General features: G+C 32.5%; 3 protein-coding genes across 3 annotated transcripts in view; all 3 read right to left on the minus strand.

The window, feature by feature from the left end:
- The window catches only part of LOC149539670 (protein LATERAL BRANCHING OXIDOREDUCTASE 1-like), a 258,828-nt gene extending 252,683 nt beyond the window's left edge, over window positions 1–6,145 (minus strand). Inside the window, exon 1 of the mRNA XM_089802606.1 lies at window positions 5,861–6,145. Coding sequence (XP_089658732.1) covers window positions 5,861–6,145 — 285 coding nt within the window. The remainder of the gene's footprint in view (window positions 1–5,860) is intronic.
- A 13-nt stretch (window positions 6,146–6,158) lies between these two features.
- Window positions 6,159–25,325, minus strand: part of LOC149539672 (protein LATERAL BRANCHING OXIDOREDUCTASE 1-like) — a 208,672-nt gene continuing 189,505 nt past the window's right edge. The window contains exons 3-4 of the mRNA XM_089802607.1: window positions 6,627–6,852; window positions 6,159–6,531 (exon numbers count right to left, since the gene is read on the minus strand). Coding sequence (XP_089658733.1) covers window positions 6,159–6,531; window positions 6,627–6,852 — 599 coding nt within the window. The remainder of the gene's footprint in view (window positions 6,532–6,626; window positions 6,853–25,325) is intronic.
- On the minus strand, window positions 12,787–18,455 carry LOC149539673 (transcription termination factor MTERF15, mitochondrial-like). Its single transcript, XM_089800895.1, has 2 exons — window positions 17,177–18,455; window positions 12,787–13,405 (listed from the first exon to the last, which is right to left on the minus strand). Exon 1 carries the CDS (start codon window positions 18,306–18,308, stop codon window positions 17,187–17,189), a length of 1,122 nt encoding a protein of 373 aa, XP_089657021.1. The 5' UTR covers window positions 18,309–18,455; the 3' UTR covers window positions 12,787–13,405; window positions 17,177–17,186.

The following is a 25,325-nucleotide window of genomic DNA, read 5'->3' on the forward strand; positions in this document are numbered from 1 at the left end:
CAAAATATCACTATGTCCCTGCCCATACAATCAAGTTGTAGAAAACGGAAGTATTCCTTATATCTTCCTCTATTACAATCAACACACCATGAATATATGTTCTCCCCTTCTGTAGCCTCGAGACCATCAAGAGTGAAAAGAAGAACCCCTTGCTATGGCAAAAGTATTACAATAAATAATACTTCTCTCTTGTGTGTCGATTCTCACAACCATTTCTTGGAATAACTCCTCTAGCTCTTTTATATTAATGTTTTCAATTCCACAAGATATCTCCTTTATCACCTTATTGGGCTAATGTTTCATAACACCATGGTTTTCCTAATGATGAAGATGTATACCATTTTAGAAGGATGCATATGCATGTTCTCTAATAGGTGGCCATGTGTCTATCTCTTTTTGGATTTATTTATTACATTACCATGGATGAACATGTTTTTAGTTGAACAATATGTGGCCATTTCTCGAGTTCCATATATCTATCTTAAATCATCATGTGGAAGGCTTGATGGTATCTCTGCCTATGTCTCAATAATGCTATATTTGATGGAAATCCATTTCTATGGGCCTCAGTGACTTTCCCTCAAAGGGTTGGGAGCTCCACATAGTATTTGTTCCCAACTATCATCCGATGTACAATCCTATCCACTATGGTTTTCACTTGAAGCATTCCTTCAAACACTTGTGACATACTGCAATTTTTGCCTCACGAACTGTTGGCAATTGAGCTTGAGACAATGGAATGGCTTAAACATCACACACTAAGCTAAAAGTATTAAGTAGTCAAAGTTGACTTCTTTTTTTTCCACCTTAATTCTTCCCTTAAGATGATATTTAAGGGTGGCCCGAGATAGTCGGTGTGTATGCCTCGAATATGTGAGGATGGGTAAGATCACCATGCCTTCTATGCATCCACAAGGAACATACTCCACTTATAACACCAAGTTACGATTGCTACATCAACATTCATGGCCTGCACAAACTATTATCTTCATGAACTTATAAACCCATCGCGTGCCCGCGCTCCTTCATAGAAGAGCTATTCCTAAAAAGAAAGAGTGAACTTTGGGCAATGAGGGCATCACCAAAACTTATGAATTGAAGATTTTCCAAATGCATAGGAAATGTGGTCTGCATATCTAAACTTATTTAGTCTGTGAACCAACAAGAATTCTCATTAAGATTTGCGGGCTCAAGCATAGTGTGGTGTGGGGATTTAACAAGGTGAGTAGAAATTTTCCAAGCTAATGAAAGTCATTTACCTTTCCATGAACAAATTTTAGAACAAGTTCTATCCAACAAGTCATCGCAATGACTAGATGATCTTACCCTTGAATCCAAGGGTTGACCAAGATATTTGCAAGGTAGGGTCCCTTTCTTGAAGTTCATAATTTTGCAAATTTCTTTTTCCTCACTTTGTTTAGTATTAAAGAAGAAAATCTCATATATTTTTGGTTAATGTCTTGTCTTGAAGCTTCATAATATGAATCAAGTAGACTTCTGAAGACTCTAGCTTCCAAAACATCCCCCTTCCCATATAACATAGTATTGTCCACAAATTGTTGGTGGGTAGAGAGTTCCAAGTTACTAGTTACGCTTAACCCATTTGAAGATCTTGAGTTCCTAAGATGAGAAATAGATCTACCCAAAAAGTTTAACCATAATTATAAATAGGAGGGGCGATATAGGATCCCCTTGCCTTTAACCTCTAGAGGTAGAGAAAAAACCCTCCAGAGTTCCATTGAACACAACATACATCTTTGGAGTAGAGATACAATCAAAGATTAAATTAATCCAAGGTTTTGAGAAGCAAAAGACTTTTAGGCATTTACAAAGAAACCTTTAGTCAACTTTGTCATAAGTTTTACTAATATCCAACATGATCAATATTCTAGGATTTTCATTCTTTTGAAGGGAATGAATAGCCTCTTGGGCAATAATAGAACTATCATAGCTTGATCGTCCTGGAACAAAACTCATTTGTTCCTTACTGATGATCACATGAAGAAGCTTCTAGAGTGTATTTGCTAATGTTTTGGTAAGTAGCTTGTAAGGTGTATTGCATAAAGCTATAAGTCTAAAGTCATTAAAATTATCTTGATTTTTATTTATAGGAATCAACACTAGGAAGGTGTTATTAATCTCTCCAAGGAGGTTACCAAAATTCCTTACCGTTTCTAAGGTCTGGGTGCCCATAAAATACCACTATTTCTGAAAAAAGTAAATAAGAACCTCTCCAACCTACAAGATTTATCTAGATTCATTTGAAATAAACTAGATTCTAATTCATCTTTTGAAAACTTTGTCATCAAGGATCGGTTTTGTTCCCAATTGATTTACTTTGGTATGTTAACTAGGAATTCTTCTTGGGCTGATAGTCTAGATCCTTCTTGATTATTAAGAATATTTGAAAAAATATTCATTACCTCAAAAGCAATGAAAGTTGAATCTTCTAGAAGTTTACCCTCCTTACTGCAAATCTTAATAATTATGTTTACTAGTCTTCTTTGCTTGGTGCTATTGTGGAAGAATTTAGTGTTTCTATCACTGTCTTTCAACCATGTCTCCTTAGATTTTTTATTCTATAAAAGTTTTTCCTTAGCCAAGATGTCTTCATATTTAGTCAGTAGCTCTTTCTCTTTTAGATATAATTTTTCATTCATCCCATACCTGAATACTTCCTCGTTTTCATCTTTTAGTTGTTTTTCCAACTGATTTTAGGGTTCAAATATATTGCCAAAGTTATCTCTGTTCTACAGGATGAGGTTTAGTTTAATGGTTTTAAGTTTCTGCACAACTTGGAATATTTTAGAACTAGAGACATTGGTTTCATGCCACCATTCCTCTATTTTTTGAATTAAGGAGTCATCCTTAAACCACAATTTTTCAAATTTGAAGGGAAGTCGTCTAGGGGGCTCATTTAATACCAAATTTAGCAAGACCAAGAAGTGGTTTGAAACAAAAAAAGAGGAGTTGTTTTTGCTTGAAGAGTTAAATTAAATGAACTAAAGTTACCATGGATGAAGAAACTATCCAATCTTTTGGCAATGAAGCTAAAGCCCTTGCTCCTATTATTCTAGCTAAAGGCATTATCAATCGTAGAAATCTCCAAAAGTGTTGATTTGTCCACCCAATTATTGAAATCTATAGAAGCTTGAAATATCTTATGTGCACCTGCATATTCATCATTATTATTTAAGATTGCATTAAAATCTCCACCAATTATACCTAGAGGTCTGAACAGGACCTGAAGAAAATTTCAATTTTCTGCCATCTAGATCTTTTTTCATTAGTTTGGATAGGTCCATAGACATTAATTAGTAAGAAAAATCGATTAGTTTTAATGCTTCTTGTTAAGCAACTAGTCCAATTTCTTTCAACCTTTTGAGAAAATAAGGGAGAGAATTCTAGGGTCCCCAGTGATGGCCAACTCACCAAATGCCCATCTACAAGGATGCCAAAAATATTTCTTATTCCAAGTTTTCTTTTAAAATGTCCTATTTAGATGAGCATAATGTAGTCTCCTATATTAGGAATAGTTTAGGATTAAGGGAGCTTATAACACACTTAATTGAGCACTTTTTGTTAGGGGAATTTAAACCCCTAACATTCCATGTGAGGAGCTTCACAATTTCTTTGGAAGGACTTCCCCCTTCCTTGCATAAAAGACATTCTTAATAACTTTAGTTTGTCCTTCAACTTCTCCATCTTTAATTCTTAATTATTATTAGGATTTTGTCCCTCTCTTTTTATTGACCTGGGCACAATCTAGAGTTCCCAAGTTCCCATCCATCTGATGTATCCCTCTAATACTTTCTTGATACTAATGTCAGTTAAGTCCTTGATTAAACTGTCTTTAGAGTAGTTTACTCCCTCAAGCTTTAGAAGTTTTTCAACCTTCAGTTTCTTTTGTATAATAATTTTCCTCTTTGTCCACAATCTCATTAGTGAAGGTATTGATAAGATCTTATATTAATTCATTACTATTTTCTTGGCTTTGGGCCTCAAAATTACTATCTTTCGATAGAAGGGTTGCCATGTAATTAGGCATCTTTTGAGTGACCATATCAAGGGAAATGTTAGGAGTGGTTGGATACTCGTGGCTATTATTACGACAAGACCTTAAAACCTGTCATGTCCCCTATTTTTTAATAGAATTTAATAATATAATGAGTCAAAGAAATAATAAAATTTTAAAAAAAGAGAAAATAATATTACAATAATTATGTTGATAATAATCATATAATATGATAGTAGCCAAGAAGGAATAATTAACAAGAAAACATAATAATAATATCATAATATTATTATAGTATTATAATAATATTATTAAATATATTATGATAATATTATAATATCAAGAAAGAATATCATAATAAAGATGATTATAATAAAATATTATTAACAATTATAAATTGCATATTATCTTGTAATCAAAATTATGGCAATATGATATGAGTATAACATAATTAACATGATGAATAAGATGATAAATAAATAAATAATAATTATTCAAAATCAATAATGAAACCTACATGATTATAATTTAATCTATATTTTAGTTTAATAAATAAATCAATAACTGAGCTCATATTAATATACATGCTAACTATTATATTAGAAACACCAAATTAGGGGAAACATATTAGCATTGTATAAGAAGGATCAACTAAGGGTTGGTTAAGGATGATTATGTTAACAACAATTGGAAAGAGTAGTGCTTAATCATTAATTATGAAAAGCAATTTTTTATTATAGTCTTATTGGTATCATAAAGAGATACGATTAGGAAGAGATATGTCTCTTAAACATTCAAAACCATGCAACTCTTCAATCTTGCAAGATACATAATGGAGATCGACCTCATTCTCACGTCATAATAAATTACTTCTTTTTTTTCATATACATCCTTATTGGATCACTCTATTAAGCGTTGGCCTCCTCGCAAATTAGTTGCATGTAATTAAGGAAAGAAATCAGGAAGAGCACCCCCATTGCGTATTTCCAAAGGATTTTTGGAAACAAGTCTTTGCAATTGGATTTTGTGACTTAATTGTCCCTATTTTCTGAATATTATCGAAGAAAATATGGCAGAAGGATACAAATTAAAGAAAAAGTTGCACATAAACGAATGACCCCAAAAAGGGTTCATTACAATGGTATCAGAGCCATGATCTTGCCATTCTGTGTGAAAGAAGGCTTAAGCAAATCAGTGAACTACATCAGATTTTAAAATCGATTAAAGGCATCTCAGTACTTGCATAAGTATTAACATTATTTATTGTTATCAACTTCATTTTGTTATACAATGATCAGGAGTCTTTCCCATTGCTGAAGAAAGGAAGACTGATAAAAGTTTGTTGCAAGTCATAGTACAGATAAGTACTTATATTCTACATAGTTTGATTCAGAATTTATCTACAAGCATTTTGTAATTGTTTATCTATCAATGATCCACTATTTTTAATACAACAAAGTAAGCAAGAGGTTTTATTAAAAAATGGGACAAACAAAAAAAAAGGTAGAGGACAATGGAAGTTTTGTAGGGTCAAAGCCTTGATTTATTATCACTAATATTTGTTGACATTATTTTTAATTATTTTTTAAAATTTGAGAAGATTCAAATCTAAGACCCCTCTGATAAGAAACTCACAAGTTACCATTGTGCGTTAGTTTAAAATAAATTGATTTTTGCAATTTAAAAAATCTAAAAACCTAAGTCTGTTCAAATCTATTCTAGTTTAACTCTAGAAATAAATTATCAGCAACCTGAGGATCACTGCATCATCAGCACAACTACAAACCCTAATATCAAAAATCTATGTGAGATCTAGTTATATTCTCTGAAAGAATTTCGTGGTACCTGAAAGAAACCCCACTCTATACAGGCCTTAGAAAGAACACCCATCTCCTTTTGTCTTTCATGATTATCAGAGGGCAAAAGTAGTTTTCCCATATCGATTATAGTAACTGTAATGAGAGAAGGAAGTGGTGTTGAAGATGGTCTCTCATCATCTAATCTAATATATCTCTGAGGAATATAATGGGGTTTCCTTCGTGCAATCTCTTGAACCCTCTCCATAGGAACAAACTTATCCCAGTTTGGTTTACAAGATGATTCAGTAGCATTGTTTGCAGAAGAAGCCATTTTTAGAAGATAATCACAAAAGGAAACTAATCAGACATATCTTGTAGGCAATAAAGACCAAGTATAAATTGAGATGGAGAGGACAACTGATCTTATGATTCATATAGCGGGCAGATGTTTTCTTCAGTAATAATGAATAAAGAGGTTTGAATTGAAGTAAAAGAGTTATAGCACCTCCATCTGAATGAGGACTTAATCCTAACACTAGATCAGGCCTAGGACAAGGTGGATACAAATTCATTCTCATAGTCATCATTGGCCCGTCTCCAAACTTATGTTTAAAATAATCACTTTTTAATTGCAAATTTTCAGCAAATAGGGTCAAGATAATTTTAGCCACCCCTTCCACATGAGTCGTGTACTTCTCCAATGTATCTCTACAATCGCATTTCAAGAAAAGAAAACATTGAGTAATAATAGAATGCAAATAATGTTTCCAAACTCAAATGGCTATAGAAGAGTAATAAAGAATCTGTAATCTGACGGCGTTGTTGGCCACAGAGCTAAGTTGACAAGTTTTCTAGGCATAACTACAAAGGCCAACAGGTCGCCCCACTCCAACTTTTGATTTTCATCAACCACAAACATATTACCATACCCTTGAGGATCTCCAGCTTGCAGAGCATACTTTTGTTTTTCATCTAAGGAAAGACTAAAGAATTCATTAGCCACTCCTCTTATTCGATCTATCAAGGAACGTGGAATTCATAAAAGCCAAATTGGGGCTCACTCCACAACTATTTGTTTCACAAACAACTACTACCTAAGATGTAGGCATTAAAATAATATTCATACATGAATGCTCCGAAGTGGACGCCACTCACTAGGAGATTCGACTATAAATATTCATCATAAAAATTACCTTGATACATATAATCCCAAGTGGATACTAAGTTAATAGAGATTTTTTTAATCAACGAGCTTGAAGAGGAGCATTGGAGCACGTGTAAGGAGTAACAAGTCATCTAATAAAGAACTATTTAGAATACGTATAAAGATCAAACACAGTCTATAATACAATGCAAAAAGTATTCCGATTCATCAAATTGATATATGATACAAACCATTTCATATTGTGAGATATTGGAAGCAACTGATTGGATGTTGATGTTCAACATCTGATGAAATCCACATTTTGAAAGAGATTGGAAACTAAAGACGATGTTAGGGAGATACGTGAAGTATGTATTTTGGTGCATTTGCATGTGCGGTCCACCTTGGAAGTTTTATCTGAACAATATGATAGCCTTGGTGTAACAATTTTTCGCAATGATTAATAAGTGGACTCATAGATTGATTTATGGCAGCCAAGGTAACCAATTATTTAAAGATATACATCATCACACTATTAAGAAATCAAGTCAAGGGAGAAGAGATAACTTATCCTAAATGGTGAGTTATAAATATAATGGGAAGATAGATCTAGTACAGCTAGCAATGCTCTATGTGGATGGATTGCCAACTAGCGTAGAGTCGTCCATAGATGCTGTGAAGAGAAGAGAATTAGTCATTTTATTGCCTCTCCTAGTCCCTGCCATGGATCTCTTGTAGGAATCCCTTTGAAGTGTTGTTGAGAAGATGTTGAAGAAAAATTGTCATATAAAACACAAAAAATAATAATAATAAAATCAAGGTGGCAATATCTCGAGAATCAAAACTTATTAAAAAAGGACCAGCCAATTTCCTTATTCAAACATTAAAGGTGGGGCCAAATCCCAAATAAGGTAACTTACAAATTATGAGACAACATATAAGGTATCACTTACTCCCCTTTGTTATTCATTTATATGTTGAAATCAATATTATGAGATAAAATATATGTAATATTTGTAAATTTAAATATTAGATAGAGTTAATATATACATGATACTTCGTTCATAATACATGGAAACTAATACTGTCTCTCAAGAGGGAGAATACGTAATCTCAAATATTAATATTATTATGAAATATGATTGTGAGAATATAATTATTAATATGATTGTCTCTCACATGATGTGGGGACACAAAGAGAAGAGATAAGCATATTTGAGGCAATATGGAATATAAAGACAAAGATGAATGCTAATATGTAAAGATATACCAAACACAAATCAATTCCATAGACTTCGTGTTGAGGTAATATGGAGGTAAGTATTATTTTCATTATGAATATGTAATTTAAGTGGATTCTTGATTATTAAATATATTGGGTCATGATAAAGTAAAAACACATCAAATATATGTATATATACACAAGTATAGATGTGAATATATGAAAAATGAAAATTAGATAAATATCAAAATAAGTGGATACATATCTATGTTAAGATACATTCCTAAGGAATCATGATGACATTAGGAACATATTATAGTACATAGGGGTCTATTTCTCATCCACATTATGAAATCCTGAGATAGGGAGTTGGTGGAGGGAGAGGCGGAGTAATTTCGAGCACTTGTCGAATTCGCTTGGAGCTTGTTTCATGCACCCTCTGCACCGTCATTCTACCATCCCAAGATGATCATAATAAGGAGAGAGAAAGTTGTCTGTGTATTATATAAAGAAATCTTCCAAATAATTACATTCATTGGATTAATTTTCTCATCCACATTATGATATCCTCAGATAGGGAGTTGGTGGAGGGAGAGGCAGAGTAATTTCAAGCACTTGTTGGATTCGCTTAGAGCTTGTTTCACGCACCCTCTGCACCGTAAATCTACCATCTTACGATGATCCTAATGAGGAGAGAGAAAGATTCCTTCCAAATAATTATGTAAATGAGAAAGAGATCATCACAAGACTCATATTTCTTTGGAGCTATTATATACTAATAATTATTTGTGTTGTAGGATCCATGATCAAAAGGCGTATTGGGGAAGTATATTCATTCCTTTTACTCTACTTCATTGTGAAAATCAACAAAGAATTTATGATGTGTTTGCATCGTGCATGCTTTGTGCCTTTATGCATCATCTATCTTCATCGTGTATGCTTCGTGTTTTCATGCATTCATGTGTCTACTTCGTGTTTGCATCGTGTCTTCACGCATCAATGTGTATACTTTGTGTTTGCATCGTGTCTCGTACGCTAATTATATACATTTTTAGTGCATGCTTATGTTTTCATATATTCTAGTATACAGTTTCTTAGTGAGTGCCAGGATCAGAGACAACATCTTTGAGTATCCAAAGCATGAAGGATTCTTAGTGAGGGTCAATGCACCATGGATGGTGAATAGCAAGTGTGGAAATTGAGAACATTCTATCAAGATTGGATCAAGAGGATCTTTAATGAATGTTGTAATGCTTAGAAATAAACTACGACAAGACTCTACATTGTTAGTGAGTGATGGGGATTCAAGGTGTACTTAGTAAGCTCCAAGCGGCAAGGACATTCTTACAAATGGAGCCGACCAAAAATTATTAGTGGACAGATACTAAATGACATCAAGTTAAGTACCCATCTTTAAAAATTATTCTTAGTGAATATTATGATCTCTAGTTGGATAAGCTTATGTTTTGTAGTTCTAACTTCAAGTCACAATTGTCATTTCAAGATCAATAATCGACAATACTAAATGGAAGATTAGCATTGCTTGAGGACAAGCAATTTTGGGAAGGGTGGACTATCATGTCCCCTATTTTTTAATAGAATTTAATAATATAATGAGTCAAAGAAATAATAAAAATTTTAAAAAGAGAACATAATATGATAATAATTATGTTGATAATAATCATATAATATGATAGCAGCCAAGAAGCAATAATTAACAAGAAAAAATAATAATAATATCATAATATTATTATAGTATTATAATAATATTATTAAGTATATTATGATAATATTATTAAGTATATTATGATAATATTATTAAGTATATTATGATAATATTATAATATCAAGAAAGAATATCATAATAAAGATGATTATAATAAAATATTATTAACAATTATAAATTGCATATTATCTTGTAATCAAAATTATGGCAAATATGATATGAGTATAACATAATTAACATGATGAATAAGATGATAAATAAACAAATAATAATTATTCAAAATCAATAATGAAACCTACATGATTATAATTTAATCTATATTTTAGTTGAATAAATAAATCAATAATTGAACTCATATTAATATACATGCTAACTATTATATTAGAAACACCAAATTAAGGAAGACATATTAGCATTGTATAAGAAGGATCAATTAAGGGTTGGTTAAGGATGATTATGTTAACAACAATTGGAAAGAGTAGTGCTTAATCATTAATTATGAAAAGCGATTTGCATTATAGTCTTATTGGTATCATAAAGAGATACGATTAGGAAGAGATATGTCTCTTAAACATTCAAAACCATGCAACTCTTCAATCTTGCAAGATACATAATGGAGATCGATCCCATTCTCACGTCATAATAAATTACTTCTTTTTTTTCATATACATCCTTATTGGATCACTCTATTAAGCGTTGGCCTCCTTGCAAATTAGTTGCATGTAATTAAGGAAAGAAATCAAGAAGAGCACCCCCATTGCATATTTCCAAAGGATTTTTGGAAACAAGTCTTTGCAATTGGATTTTGTGACTTAATTGTCCCTATTTTTTGAATATTATCGAAGAAAATATGGCAGAAGGATACAAATTAAAGAAAAAGTTGCACATAAACGAATGACCCCAAAAAGGGTTCATTACAAAACCATTTTACTCTCAGCATTCATGACTTGGATATCCTCTCCTAAATTTGCCTCTAAGTATTCAATTTTGGGATTGCTACAAGGGGGTTCATCTACCTGCTTCCAATTCCTTATTAGGACCTCCATCATCTAGGTTTGGAGAAGGCTCTATCAAAGGGTTCGATGAAATTGTATTCTTAGGTTCTAAAATGACAAAATCCCCTCCCTTATTAAATTGAATAGAAATATTTGATTATTTACTAGAATGGTTGGAAGGTATCTATATAGGAGTCCAAGAGCTTGCATTTCTTTGCTTACATGGGCAAGTAGAGGTTAAAATAATTTTACCCTTAATGTTACCTTGAAAAACTTTAGGGTGCAAATAATAAATAGATTGATTGCTAACTAGTTGAATAGAATCCAATTTATTCAATCATAATTTCATAGAAGTTAAGATTTTTACATTAAAAGAGGAAATAAACTTCCCTTCCATCCCTTTAAAAACTATCTAAAAGCTTGTCAATCATAAATAAAAAATGTAGAGAAGCTCGTGAGAGATTAGATAAACAAAACACATTTAAAAACTTTTGTTTTATAAATATTTTGGATCAAAATTTAGAACCTATTTCCAAAATTTGAGATGATAGCCTTCTACAAAGATGGGGTTTCCTTTTAACAATTTATCTCTTAAGACTAAGGTTTTTGCAATCAACAAATTAAGAATCTTAATCAAGGATAGAAATACTTACCTGATCACCAAAGGAAGTCTTAAGCCATTTCAATTATAATTTATTTGTTCTTTCAAATTTACAAACAGTGATTTTATAATTTTAATTAAATATTTAATAATAATTTAATGCCCATTATGTCGGCTGCACCATTTTACAAATGAGTAATTGCGACTGCGATATCCCCACGTACCTTTCGACATACCTTTCATATACATATTGTTCAAAATAAGGGTTCGGGGATCATTATTAGTATGGGCTCAGATAATCTCAGGGGCCGAATCCATCAATGGAGAAGAAGAAATAACAGACGAAACCCTATATTTTCTCCTTCCTCCCTGCTCCTAGTCCGTAACAGGAAGGCGACTATGATGAAAATGCCACCTGATTGAAGGGGTTTTAGCGTTTGATGCCCTCGACTCCAAAGGAATACAATTAGCTCCAATTGCTAGATTTGAAATCCCCAAAATTGGAATTTTTAGGGTTTTTTTCCCTCGTCGTCCTTCAATCCTACGTCACGATGGATGTCGCCCGATGGATTTAACAATGAAGGATTAGAAGTTGAGAAATGTTTTCTCTTATCCCCTTGAGCCGTAGATCTATTGACTGCGCTCGACCTAGGGCAGATGGAAGGTTCAAAAGAAAAGTTTTTACAGGTAGCCTTACCAAATTGGAGAGGGAGGAAAGAATTCAAATAGTGACTTGCTTTCAAGGCTAAATGATTGGCCTTCTTGTTGTCTTCCTTCCGCAGGGATCGTTGCAATGTTTTTGTTGTTCACCTTCTGTAAATGAGCGAATTTTCCCTGAATTTGAGCAGAGTTAGGCATATTATATTTTTCATTATACATTAACATTTGTTTTGTGATTAATGGTATGCCAAAGTTTTAGTATTTTGTACTTTCAATAGCCAATATTTAATTGGAAGAAGTTGAGTTGGATCTTTGACTAAATTGTTTGAGATTGGTGATAGCTAGACCAGTAAGAGTAGTACTGCTACAATAGAAGCAAGTGTTGGCAAAGAGAGAACAACAGGGTCTAAAGATGCACCCATAACATCAAAAGAAGATGAATCACCTCCATTGGAGCTGTCACAACAGAATATGAAGGTCCACAATGGTGTCCTTCAAGCCCACAATGTCAAACTTTACAAACAATAATGTAATGTCTGGTATAAATGGGTCCCAATGAACTGAATCCAGAAGACATGAATATTCCTACTGCAAAGAATCATTAGAAGCTTTCAATGAAGCAACTTTGAACTCTAAAGAAGCAACAGGTGTACATGTGTTATTTAATAAACCGATCATCCCAAAAGGATGTGTGTACACAAGATAGGATAACAAAAATCTTAGTGCCATCCATATGAGCCTAGTTGTCCGAGGAAACATCACTTCCAGATGAAGATTCAATGTCTCTGTACAGTTGGTTGGTTGGTTGTTCAAGCAAAGAAAGGCACTCAATGTGCTCTATATGACGTAGAGTATATTGACAAATAGTAATGCATATTAGTCCGAAGACCATGTAATTACTGTTCAGCCATCAACCATGCATTCTTTTATCCATAATCACTTGGCTCAAGAACATCTCCAGGGCAAAAGATCTTGCTCATGGCAATTATTCTTTATCCCTTCTTTCCAAGACTAATAAATAGTTATCTAAGGCTAGCTTGATGGCAGAAGGATGAAAACAATTACTAGGAGACATGAGTAACCTCCCCAAACCATCAAAGTAAAAAGGTATTAGGAGACACTCTCCAAGACAATGGATAACACATTTTGTCTATTAGTTTTAATCTTCCATATCTATAAAATTTATGCTGCTTCTTCCTAGCTCCCATGTACTCAGATACCATGTAAAATTTTGCAGCTGGAGCTGCATAAAGAATAAGCTGGAAATTAGAAGCAAGACTTGCAGACATGAAAGTGAGGAAAACAGAGTAAGCTAAGAATGGACGAAATTCTATTAACAACTAAAAAGCTTGCATAATTTATACAAAACTAACCACTACATTAACTGAAATTATGGTGAAAACAAGAAAATAAATTAACATCAGTTCTCCTTAGTTAGCCTTACACATGAAAAGGCAGGAATTCATCATTTACAAAGAAGTAGAAAATATGATCCATAATTCACGGATCAGACTGGAGTTTCAAGATGGGAATCAACACAACACTCTAATGCATAATGATCATTATATTTTATCTTGATAAGTAACGAGAACTTCCTTGAGTGATTAAATTTCAGGATGGTTCACAGCAAACCTAACAAAATCACAATACCTACAAATTCCCTTTAAAGGGCATATTGGATTGGATGTCATTAGAATAATAAAATCTTAGTTGCCCATGTACCGAAAGCCTTTAAAGAATAAGCTGGAAATTAGAAGCAAGACTTGCAGACATGAAAGTGAGGAAAACAGAGTAAGCTAAGAATGGACGAAATTCTATTAACAACTAAAAAGCTTGCATAATTTATACAAAACTAACCACTACATTAACTGAAATTATGGTGAAAACAAGAAAAGAAATTAACATCAGTTCTCCTTAGTTAGCCTTACACATGAAAAGGCGGGAATTCATCATTTACAAAGAATTAGAAAAGATGATCCATAATTCACGGATCAGACTGGAGTTTCAAGATGGGAATCAACACAACACTCTAATGCATAATGATCATTATATTTTATCTTGATAAGTAACGAGAACTTCCTTGAGTGATTAAATTTCAGGATGGTTCACAGAAAACCTAACAAAATCACAATACCTACAAATTCCCTTTAAAGGGCATATTGGATTGGATGTCATTAGAATAATAAAATCTTAGTTGCCCATGTACCAAAAGCCTTTACTTGTTAGGTTGGTCCAGGAAGTTGAATCCAAAAGGGAATGATAAGCTGGAAGAGAGGACTTCTTATGAATGATCTTCTAACATAAGAAAAGGCCTCGGCAATTGCATGTAGCTGTTACAGCCTTAGATGGTAAGAATCATGATAGGGGCTATTCTACAAGTATGTATTGCTGATGCTCACTATGCTGAAAAAGTGCTTGTTGCACCACCTTTTGTCATCCCCCTTTTATTCATCTCAACTGCTTCACCAAGAGCTCATTAGCTGAGAGGCTTCTTATGTAGACTTGCCAATCCACCATCAAACAATAAGCCTGTCTCATGCCTCAAAATAGGTGTAACTCACCATTTAAACATCTATGAGGCACTGGTAAAAGAACCCATTCAGCAAAACTCGTCTTGTTATGGTTAGCTTTGCCAAAAAGCCTCAGGGAAATCATTAGTGCAAGTTGTCTGCTACTTGCAAAAGTGGTCATAATAGTATTCAAAATGAAATCTTCCAGTGATAAAATATCAAATAAACACTAAAAGTAAAATATCTAAACTACTAGCTGGAATGTATTATTTTTATTGCTCTGTACAGAAACATGTGAAACATATAAAATATGTCACTTGTATTTAGAGGAATATAGATTTAGTTACTTGTACTGATAAAGATATATATTAAATGTCAATTGATAGTTCAGAATTTCAATATTATGTCATGTAACATATAATATCAATTTGGTTACTTGTAGTGATAAAGATAGATATTAAATGTCAGTTGATAGATCAGAATTTCAATATTATGTCACGTGACATATAATATGTATCAGCTGCCCTTCAAAATGCCAAAATGACTATGAGAAAAGAAAGTGAAGAGGTTAAAATGATCTTTGTATTGGGTGCAATGATGCATTTAGGAGTGTTTTAGGAATTTTGGATGTAGGCAAAAAAAAGTTAGTAAATGTCATTTTTAAATTACTTTTTGATGTTAGGTGCCTTTAGGTACCTGCAGGTACGCCCTCATGCAGACCTAGGCATACCCACAGGTGAACTGTACACTGCAATGCACCTCGTACAGGTAGGGGATGAATTCTGGCCGTACCTGGAAACATAGTAGATCTCTATTTTAGATGGAAGGATGTTCTATAAAAAAGGTCTTAACATCGGAAGGATCTGGTTATTTTATGGCTTGGTTGAGGGAAGCAATCTGTTGAATGTTGGACTCAAAGCCTCAATCTCCTAAGATGTACTTGGCAGGTTGTTTCCTACCAAAGCAAGCTACTATTTTATAGTTTCAGTAAAATGTCAACCCTAGGACCTAATGCAGCCCACAGCAGCTACATGTATCTCATTTTGCTTTTCAGATCTAACTATTCCTTCTTCCTCTTGTCAACTGTGAAAACAAACTTCAATCATGAAGAAAAGTGACTGCAATACAGATATCAGACCTGAAAAGTATGCTTATAGTTGCTTATAAAGCCAGCATGGTACAAAAAACTGCTTACCACATGTAAACTAGCCTATCTACAAACACAATATTATTTGTTTTTGTTCACGTACAATAAGCATAATTATATAATTACAAATAAAAGATTCATTTTTGTAAACCAACTTATAATATGTTAGTGCGATCAACATCATGATAACTCTCTCTTGATTCAAGAGATTATAATCGATGCTACTGAGCTGTTTCCATTAACAAATCTCACACAAAAATACCACAACACAAAACAGTTTATTGTACGAATAGAACAATGTAATTATACAATACCAATCTAATCTGAGTATTGTAGTTTAAAGTAAATACTCATTTTAATCATCAATGTTGATGATTGCATTTACAATAGTTTACATCGATCTGCTTCTATGGCCCAATCAGTGTAGATACCAATGTTTAGGAGTGCATTGAGAACATCGTCATTAAGGATTAGTAGAAAGAACATCCGACTAATCTAGGAGGCTAATTTAATTTGGTGAGAATTATGGTGTGACACATCATCTACTAAGCTTCAAATTTCAAATATGAGATTGTATCAGGTTTGAGTCATTGTAATTTTGGCAGAAGAGATTCCCCTTTTGTGACAGCTTAGCCAAATAAACTTCAAGAACACGCATGATGGTGCAGGGCATCCACGTGAGGAGAAACTTTACTTTGGATATTCAAATTTTGTTCTTGTAGGTGTTAGGTTGTGGGTATATATGTCTTTTGACTGGCTCATTAAAGACTGAAAATGGCTTGAAGGTGAGGAATTCTTTAGTTTTTGCAGTTTATGTTTATGATGTGTACCTCTTTCAGATGGGTGTAGCTGCATGAGATTGGATCAGGTTTCATTTATGGTAATTTTGGCAGAATAAATCCACCTTTTGAGACCAAAAGAAACTTCGACAAGAAAAGGCATGCGTTTAGTCAATGATTATAATCTGCTTAAAGACAGAAATGCTGATATCTATGTAATCTTGCTGAATCCATTAAAGACAGAAATGCTGATATCTATGTAATCTTGTTGAGTTCATTGAAGACAGAAATGCTGATATCTATGTAATCTTGTTGAATTCATTTTTAAAAACAGCTAATTCAAGATCAAACCTGGTAAATCTTTGAAGAACATTCAGTGGTTTCTCCACCAAAAGTAGAGAATCGTTTATAATAGAAGTTAATTTGATCTAGTTTTAAACATGACCATACATAAATGTTCAATAAATTGAGGGTGGAACCATAAACGTTCATCACAATTGAAGAGGAAAAATGGATTGCAGGAAAGTGTAGCTTTAGTAGATATAAGCGAATCCCTCAGGAAGATCACTAGAACATACCTCAAAACCGCTACCTGATGCATTGCAAATCAGCGTTCAATTCCAAATTATCTTTGGTAAGTAAAAGTTCAGGTATTTCAACATCCGCCGTCTTGCTTTTATACGTTTCATATAGCATTTTGACCTCAGGCCTGGCGGATAGAAACCTTCGAGTGAAATTCTCCTCACTTATTATCAGACTTGAAACCAGACTACGGCGTGAATTTAGATACTGAAACACCTTAAACCGTGGCCTCATCCTTTTCTCTACACTAAAGTCTAAGAATACGGGATTTTTTACCACAACATTTGGACTTAACCCTAGCGTACATGTCAAGAACTTCATGTTCTTCTCTATCTTACCTACAGAGGAGCAAAGGAATTGAGGCTTCTTTTGAAGAAGCTGTTTGATATCATGCTCTAGGAGGCCTGCGTTTTCCAAAATCTTCAATTTATTATTCACTAGTTCAACATCACAGGACGCAATCCCAGGTGCCTTCCTGAGAGCCTTAAATAGGTTAGCCTTGGACCCAAAATACTTCATCAGAGAAAAGATTCTCGGAGCAAGAGTTTTATCCAAATTAAAATTAAGAATCCTGGGGTTGTAGGAGACGATATAACTCACATCTTTTTCAGCTATCCCTAATCTTCTCAAGTATTCAAATGTATGCTTCAAATGGGTGGTCGTACGAGTTATAATATCTGGGTTTCTTAAAATGGCTCTTTTTACCTGCTCTACCGTCAACCCATAGTCTTTGAACATCTGAACTGCCTCCTGGACTCTCTCTGTAGATTTTCTTCTGAAGAGGCTGGGGTCTTTGATTGTCAGTAATGTGATTTCAGAGGACGAAAAACAGCATTCCTTTAGCAAGAAATCTTTCATGGCATCATGGCGGCATTTTCTCTTTCTTACTACATATGGGTTTAAATGTGACGGCTTTGTGGGTATGCCTTCACATGATATACGCCATGAAATTCTTGACGAAATGAGGGTTGTTGGTGGATTTCTAACAAAGGCCAAAAGAAAATCAGGCGTTGTCAAAGCGATTGAATGGACGGAAATGGAAGGAAGATGAGATACCAGCGATGTAGGCCGAGTAAAAAGAGAAACCCTAGTGTCATAAACTGAGCAACGGAAAAATAAGCTATCCATTCAAGATAGACTGTTTGAACTCGCAAATGGCCACTATTCTCTTGCTCTGAAGCTTTCTCGTTGCCCAACAGATTAGAAGAAGATAGCGTGGGCTAACATTTGTTGCACCCAGCGGCAAGAGCACCGGATAAGAATCGCCAGAATGTCATAACGAGATATACACTTCGAAAAGTCCACACTTATAGACTACAATAGGAGGTCTCTAAAAGCAAAAATAATATTTCTGATATTATGGATGGTTTAAGCGTAGGATATTCCTACATTTTATGGTTTTGAAGTTTTGAAGAGATTTGGGCTTCATTTGTGATACTATAAATAGTTAAGATGTAGGAGATTTCTACATTTTATGGTTTTGAAGTTTTGAAGAGATTTGGATTTCATTAATGTCATGATAAAATAAAATGTGTTTTCTCATACAAATGTGTTATTTGTAGAAGGCGTATTATACTAAGGAAACCAACATATCATTTGTGGGCAATGGTTGATATGTCATTAAACTTCTTGCAATATGTTTGCAATCATTATGGTCGGTGATTAGCCCTCTTCCACTATACTCACACAAAGTCTAAACTGCAAGCGATAACAATTGTTCGTTCGCATGAGGAGAAAGTTACGTGTTTGACACAACTGTTGATGACAAACTCTGTGTATCTATGGTAGGCCCTGCATTTGAATCCCACAAGTCTTGAAATGTTAAAGAAACAACTAACATGCATAGGTGACAAGTTCATATGACCTTGTGTCCTACATGGAATTCAAGGATCTCAAAACATTATGTTGGGGTTGTAGTAAAATGTTTTAATTGTTTGGGCATGTTCGTCACACTTCCCTCAATCTTCTTCAACCGTAATTGATGTTTGTGCAAAGTTCTCCTCTTTCCTTGCAATCTGTAGTGGTTTCCTAATTTCACACGCTCTTCTGTTGCAGTCTATAAATGTCTTCCATTCATCTTTAGAAAATTACGTCCATAACAATGACATTTGCAATTACATGCAAGGAATTTCAGTTTGCAAACTCTTGCTGAAGTGTTCCGAGATGATTGAACTCATTTTGTTCGTGGCCATTGTTGGTTGCACTCTTCAAAGCTGCATTTCATTCGTGCACATTGTTGGTTGCACGCTTCAAGCCTAATGCTGGTAAGTTTGATTTCTATAGCCTACGTTTGCAAGTTCTAGAATCACTGTTGAATTTTGCTTATTTCCTTGGTCATTCATTGCTATTTTTTAATTAATTGAGTATATTTGCATTTGTTTATGAATGGAATGAATTATTTCTTCCCTCATAGGTTATGTTTTTTCAATTGGTTTTCCTCTTCATTTCTATGTATTCGATTGAAGAAAGATGAACAGTTTCTTTGTATATGGTATTATGTAAAGTTGTTTAATAGTGTTCTAGCTCCTTTGTGTATGCATTTCTAATGATTTATGCACATTATGTTTTTGTGAGATTCATTGTCTGAATTTTGTGGAAAACATAATGAAATTGTTTGCTTGCAGTTCAGGGGCTTTTGACAAATTTCTTTTGTTTTGATCCAATTTTATTAGTACTCATTGCACATTGCATCTTGTGTTTTTAAGCTAGTGTATACAGTTTCGCAGAATCTTGTTGGAGCATAGTTGACCAGGAATTAGAATGACAACTTCTTCACAGACTTCTTAACACAATGGATAGCCTAATCGTAGGTTCCATCTCAAAATTCTAAGAAATGAAGTTCATATTCAAGTTCCTCTTAGGTAGAGTATTCTACTTTATTTCTCCTCTTTCATTCTCTTTTATTTAAATGCACATGAATCTAGAATGGGAAGTGGTTGTAAATCTCCTTTCAACCAAACGATTCTAATTTGTTTTCCCACTTTTATTTATTGTTATGTATATTTTAGAGTCCAATTTGTTTGACTATGATCACCCAAATAAATACAATGTTATAAGTTGTAATTATAGTTCTTCGTTTTAGATGAAAGAGCAGAACAAACTCTATGAACAATACCTCAGTAAACCTTATAACGAACGATTGGGTGAATATTAGGCAAATGTAGTGTGTTAGAAATTATACAATATTATTACTCTATAATAGATGAGTGATCAAAGTTTGGTCAGTGACAAAATGGAAAAGAAACTATGTACTGGTATTGTGTAGTAAGTTTAACAAGAAGCCTCCACATAGTTTACATTAGATGCCTTCATCTTCCCCAGTTTGAGCTAGTTCTTTTTAAGATATTTGCAGTACATAGTTTGTTGATGTATCTTCTTTACTTTTACAAATCATTAAGCATAATATGTATTACTGGGCAAACTCCTTCTAGACTTAAGTCAATGTTGTGAGATCATAGTTTTTATGGATCTTGATCTTAATAAAGAGCTGAGTAATTACATAAACACAACTTTAAACTGTCGATAGCAGAGGAGATTGTTGATTTTATATTTTTTAAATGCTAATGCGTTTGTTTTGTTTTAATTTCCTTTTCACTCAACCATGTTACTTGCATTTTATACTTTCAAAATATATTGAAAAAAAAACAAATACAGTTTACATAAATGCAATTGCGTTTGATTAATTATTTTTTAGGTCACTACAAAGTTCTTAAATTATATAATGCCGTACATTTTTTGGGGCTTTTATTAATTTCACAAGTAAATTTTAAGATTCTATAAAAAAATATTTTAACAAGATTAGAAGTAAGTGAATTTAAGGGCATTATAAGTTTGCATGAAAATATTCTAAGATTTGATCTTGGTTTTGTGAATTATCAAATTTAATTATATTTGTCTTGTATATAATTAATTTTATTATACATTTTTTTCAAAATAGTTTTTATTCTATCATCTTTAATTTAGTTTTATTCAACACCAATACACTCGCTCATACACCTTGACTTATGATTACTATCCAGTAAATTTAATATTTTTTATCAAATTCAATGCACTAAAATCTATTTAATTAGATAGTTATCATATGTTGAATGCATTTATCTCCAATATTTTTGAGAATTCATTAAGTTTTACTTTCTTTTGTACCTGTTTACAAAGTATATTTTCTTACTATTAAATTACGTATATTTCAAGTGATGTAACAAACTTTTAAGTAAACACTTATACAATACTATATTTATTTTTAATTAACAAAGCAATGAAGGTAAATGTACTTTATTTTTATTTTATTTTATATCTAGATCTTATTTTACTATTGTTTATTTTTCACAATTCTATGTTAAGCACATATTTATTATAAATGTAAAAAGTATTTCAATTTAACTATTTGTTTGAATTTAATTATTTTACAAAGTATTAATTTATAATAAGAGTATATGTTTAGTTTAATAATATAAATGACATAGGGAATAAACATTAACTAAGTTTATTTTTACCTTGGAAATTTTCTATTTTAATAATAGTTTACAATATTTTTGTTTTCAACTTATATCATAATAACCACAATAATCTCTTTAGTAATAGGAAGAATTGTGATTCGTAGTATGTGTTGTTAATTTGACATTATAATTCATGAAAATGTATCCATTGTTTTACAATCTAATATGTTGTGTAGGTGTTTCATTTTACAAACTTGCCTACATACAAAGTTATTGATTCTACAAAGTCAATATCTCAATCATTTTAAGGTACACAAGCATGACAACTACTTGAAACATTATATTACTAAACTATATCAATAATTAAGTGAATTGGACATTAGAACAATTTTAAAAGAATTAGTTGTCTACCAAAATTCCAACAAATATTTGTTATGCACATAGACCTTTGAAAAGGAAAAACTATATGGACACTAATAAGTAAACATTATTAGTATTAGAGGGTTATTGATAACTTTACTTGTTTTTTTAGATGACAATGCTAATTAAAACAAAAAGAAAAAGGCTTTGCCATCCAATTTACATAAAAGTTGGAAAAGCAATGACACAAAATTATGATTTATTGGAATGTGATATTCCTTTTGGTAAGGAAACTCTGATAGATATGTTGGTGCCCATTAAGGGGCAAAGGAAGAAATGGACCCCAAATTTTAAAAATATATGTATTGTAAATTACAGGACCTCATGACTGCCGCATTTGGTAGCTTTCATAGTGCACCTCCTCCCGTTACAGAGGGAAACCCATCTCATGTGGTATTATTTTTATTATGTAGTGAATATTTAATTTATTTTGAGCTAGATTTTGAAACCCATTTCAATTAAGCATTACATGATGAGACACCTCATGTTACACACGATGATCCATCTGCCTCACGAGGTGACCCAAATGATGAGATAATTCATGTTACATAAGATGATCCATCTGGGTCCTCTTTGGGTGGACTAAAGAGGACTACAAATCATATAGATTAGGTCTTTTTGGCACCTTTAGATTGTGTTTTTATGACACATTTTTTATTTTGATACACTTTGTATTAGGACAGTTAATTGTATTTTATGTATTTTTTGACTTCATAGATCATGATATGACATGTTAGACCATGTACTATTTTTTATGACTTCCTATCATGCTAGTGTATGTAGTATATATTATTATGTTAGATCATGTTGTACGTATTCAAACCATTTTCTTTATTGCAACATATTTTATTCATGTTATGACACATTTTGTAAGTATATGGTACATGAACAATAATTTTAACTATTTATATATACAAACATTAATTTAAACATGTTTGAATGTAAAAGTATTGGACAAAAATAGGAGGTCATTACTTTAATTGACAATTAATTTATAATATCAAGTGCACCCCTTTAACTTTCAAATAGAAGTAAACTCCTATTTTTAAATGTTTACAACATGTTTCACAATATATGTAAGACAAGGTCAATGACATATTTATAGAAGTGAACTCAAAATATAAAACTAGTTCAACACATTTCTTCAAATGAGGTCATGTAAAATAAAATTGTAAAACAAAAACACATGTTAATAAAAGCATAAATTAATATGAGCTATCTGAATTGTGTAAATATGTTTAATTTGTATGTACTCACTATGTGTAATTGTAGAAGATGTTGATGTTCGATCAACCTTAACATTTAAATTTGCATAAATTGTAATTAGGACCTGAATAAGAGGTATATATAAGTTCTCTAATTTGCTATTGACAACACATACATACATGTAATTAGATTATATAAGTACATATATAAAAATAACACAATAAAGAAAAAACTTACATGTGTTTGATTTAAATGTAGTCATCCCACTGTACCATTTGTATCCTCTCTCTTTTGCAATGCATCTATGATTGTCTCGTGCTCATCCATTGAAATTGTCCATAATACCTTATTGGCAGGTCTCCCTTTGTATCTTTCTAATTTGATATTCTTTGCGACAACTAAATGAGAATAGTGTAAAATCTTCTTTTCAAATTGGTAGTCTTCAAATGCTGGTAAACTATTTCTTCTTGTTAGGTATCCACATAGCCAGGTGCTAGCTACAATGACAGACCCAATTGCATACTCAAAACCATCATTGTCTACTTGATGACATATCAATTTTTTCTTAAGTTCCACACATCTAGCTAGCCAATACTCAGTCTATTCATCATTATCTTTAGGTGCAATAACAACGTAAACATGTCCTACAAGATAAGATAAAGTACATAAACACTTTAATCACATGTGTACATATATAAATAATATGTTAAAGACATGTAAACTTGAATTATATTAATGACATGTACATAAATAAATAATATAAATTGAAGCATGATCATAAAAAAATCTAATTAAATTGTATATAATAGGTTGTATGAGGTATGAAATGTGACCATAGTCTTCTGATGCAAAAGTAACATTTTGGTCTTCATTTAATATATCATCTTGAAAATGTGTGTTAGTAGGTGCTAATGCTTTTTGTTGCCAATCTTCAACCCATTATGTATTCTTGCATTCTTCTCATTCACTTGCAAGACAAAACTGACAAAAAAAAGAAAACTCCCTAGTCCATATAGTCCAAGTGTTAGAATTTGAACCCCTAAAAATGAATGCCATTTAGCTAACCCACTAATTGTATCATAGTCATATCTTAAAAGGATATTCTTCTCTTCAACTAGGTAGATGAAACATTTGATTGTAGAGTTCTCACTTGATCCTATGTATAAATATTTTTTACACCATTCAAAAATCTCATGTGCATTTTTTGAATTTGGCTTTTTCCTCAAATTTTAATTGCTCTCTACTAAGGGCTCTCTTCATGCATGCACCAACACCATAATTTTCTCCTTTACCATGTCTAGCCTCAAAAAAACTCCACACATGTTGGATATTGGTTTTTCTATGTGCCCTACTCAACCAATAGAACATTCTAGCATTCTTGAATTATCCTATACAATTATCTGATCGTATCCAATGTTGTGTCATTTGAATTTGTCTCTCTTTTAAATTATCATAAAAGACCTTGAAACAATATTGGACAAACTCAGATGAAATAAATTTATTATCACTCATTTAAATGGAACTCTCTCAATATTTTTCAATCCTCCTATGTACTATCAGGTGCATGCCTATAAACTATATGAACATAAATTGTTACTTGCACTAAATTGTAATATTGTGGTTTTACCTCATCTTGCAATGCAAGTGTGTAGTTCTCTGCAAAGTCAACAACTGAAAGTATAGTACCAATTGGAAATGTATTCTTACATATGCAAAATTTTCCATCAAGCCATCTAGCATATTGAGACTGTTTAGCATATTTTGGTATGATCACACTCTTAAACTCATTCATAAATGCATGGAAACTAACTTTATCTGTAACTAGATCACACCTTTTTCCAATCTTTCCATCCTTCAATGGATATTCAATAGTTTTGAATCTTTTTACATCAACTAATTTTTGTCAAAAAGTAGTTAAAGCATTTTCATACAAACATTCATCTAACAAAGAAAGATTGCCACACATATCACATGTACTAGAAAGACATGCATTGAAAAGAAAGCATTGATCATTAGGTGGCTTACGGAAAAAACCTGATATGAAATCCTTTATAATTTGAGGTGGTATTTTTATACCATATTC

This window comes from Cupressus sempervirens, chromosome 9, assembly GCF_028749045.1.
Source record: "Cupressus sempervirens isolate cs-2001-9-10 chromosome 9, ASM2874904v1, whole genome shotgun sequence".
Taxonomy (NCBI): domain Eukaryota; kingdom Viridiplantae; phylum Streptophyta; class Pinopsida; order Cupressales; family Cupressaceae; genus Cupressus; species Cupressus sempervirens.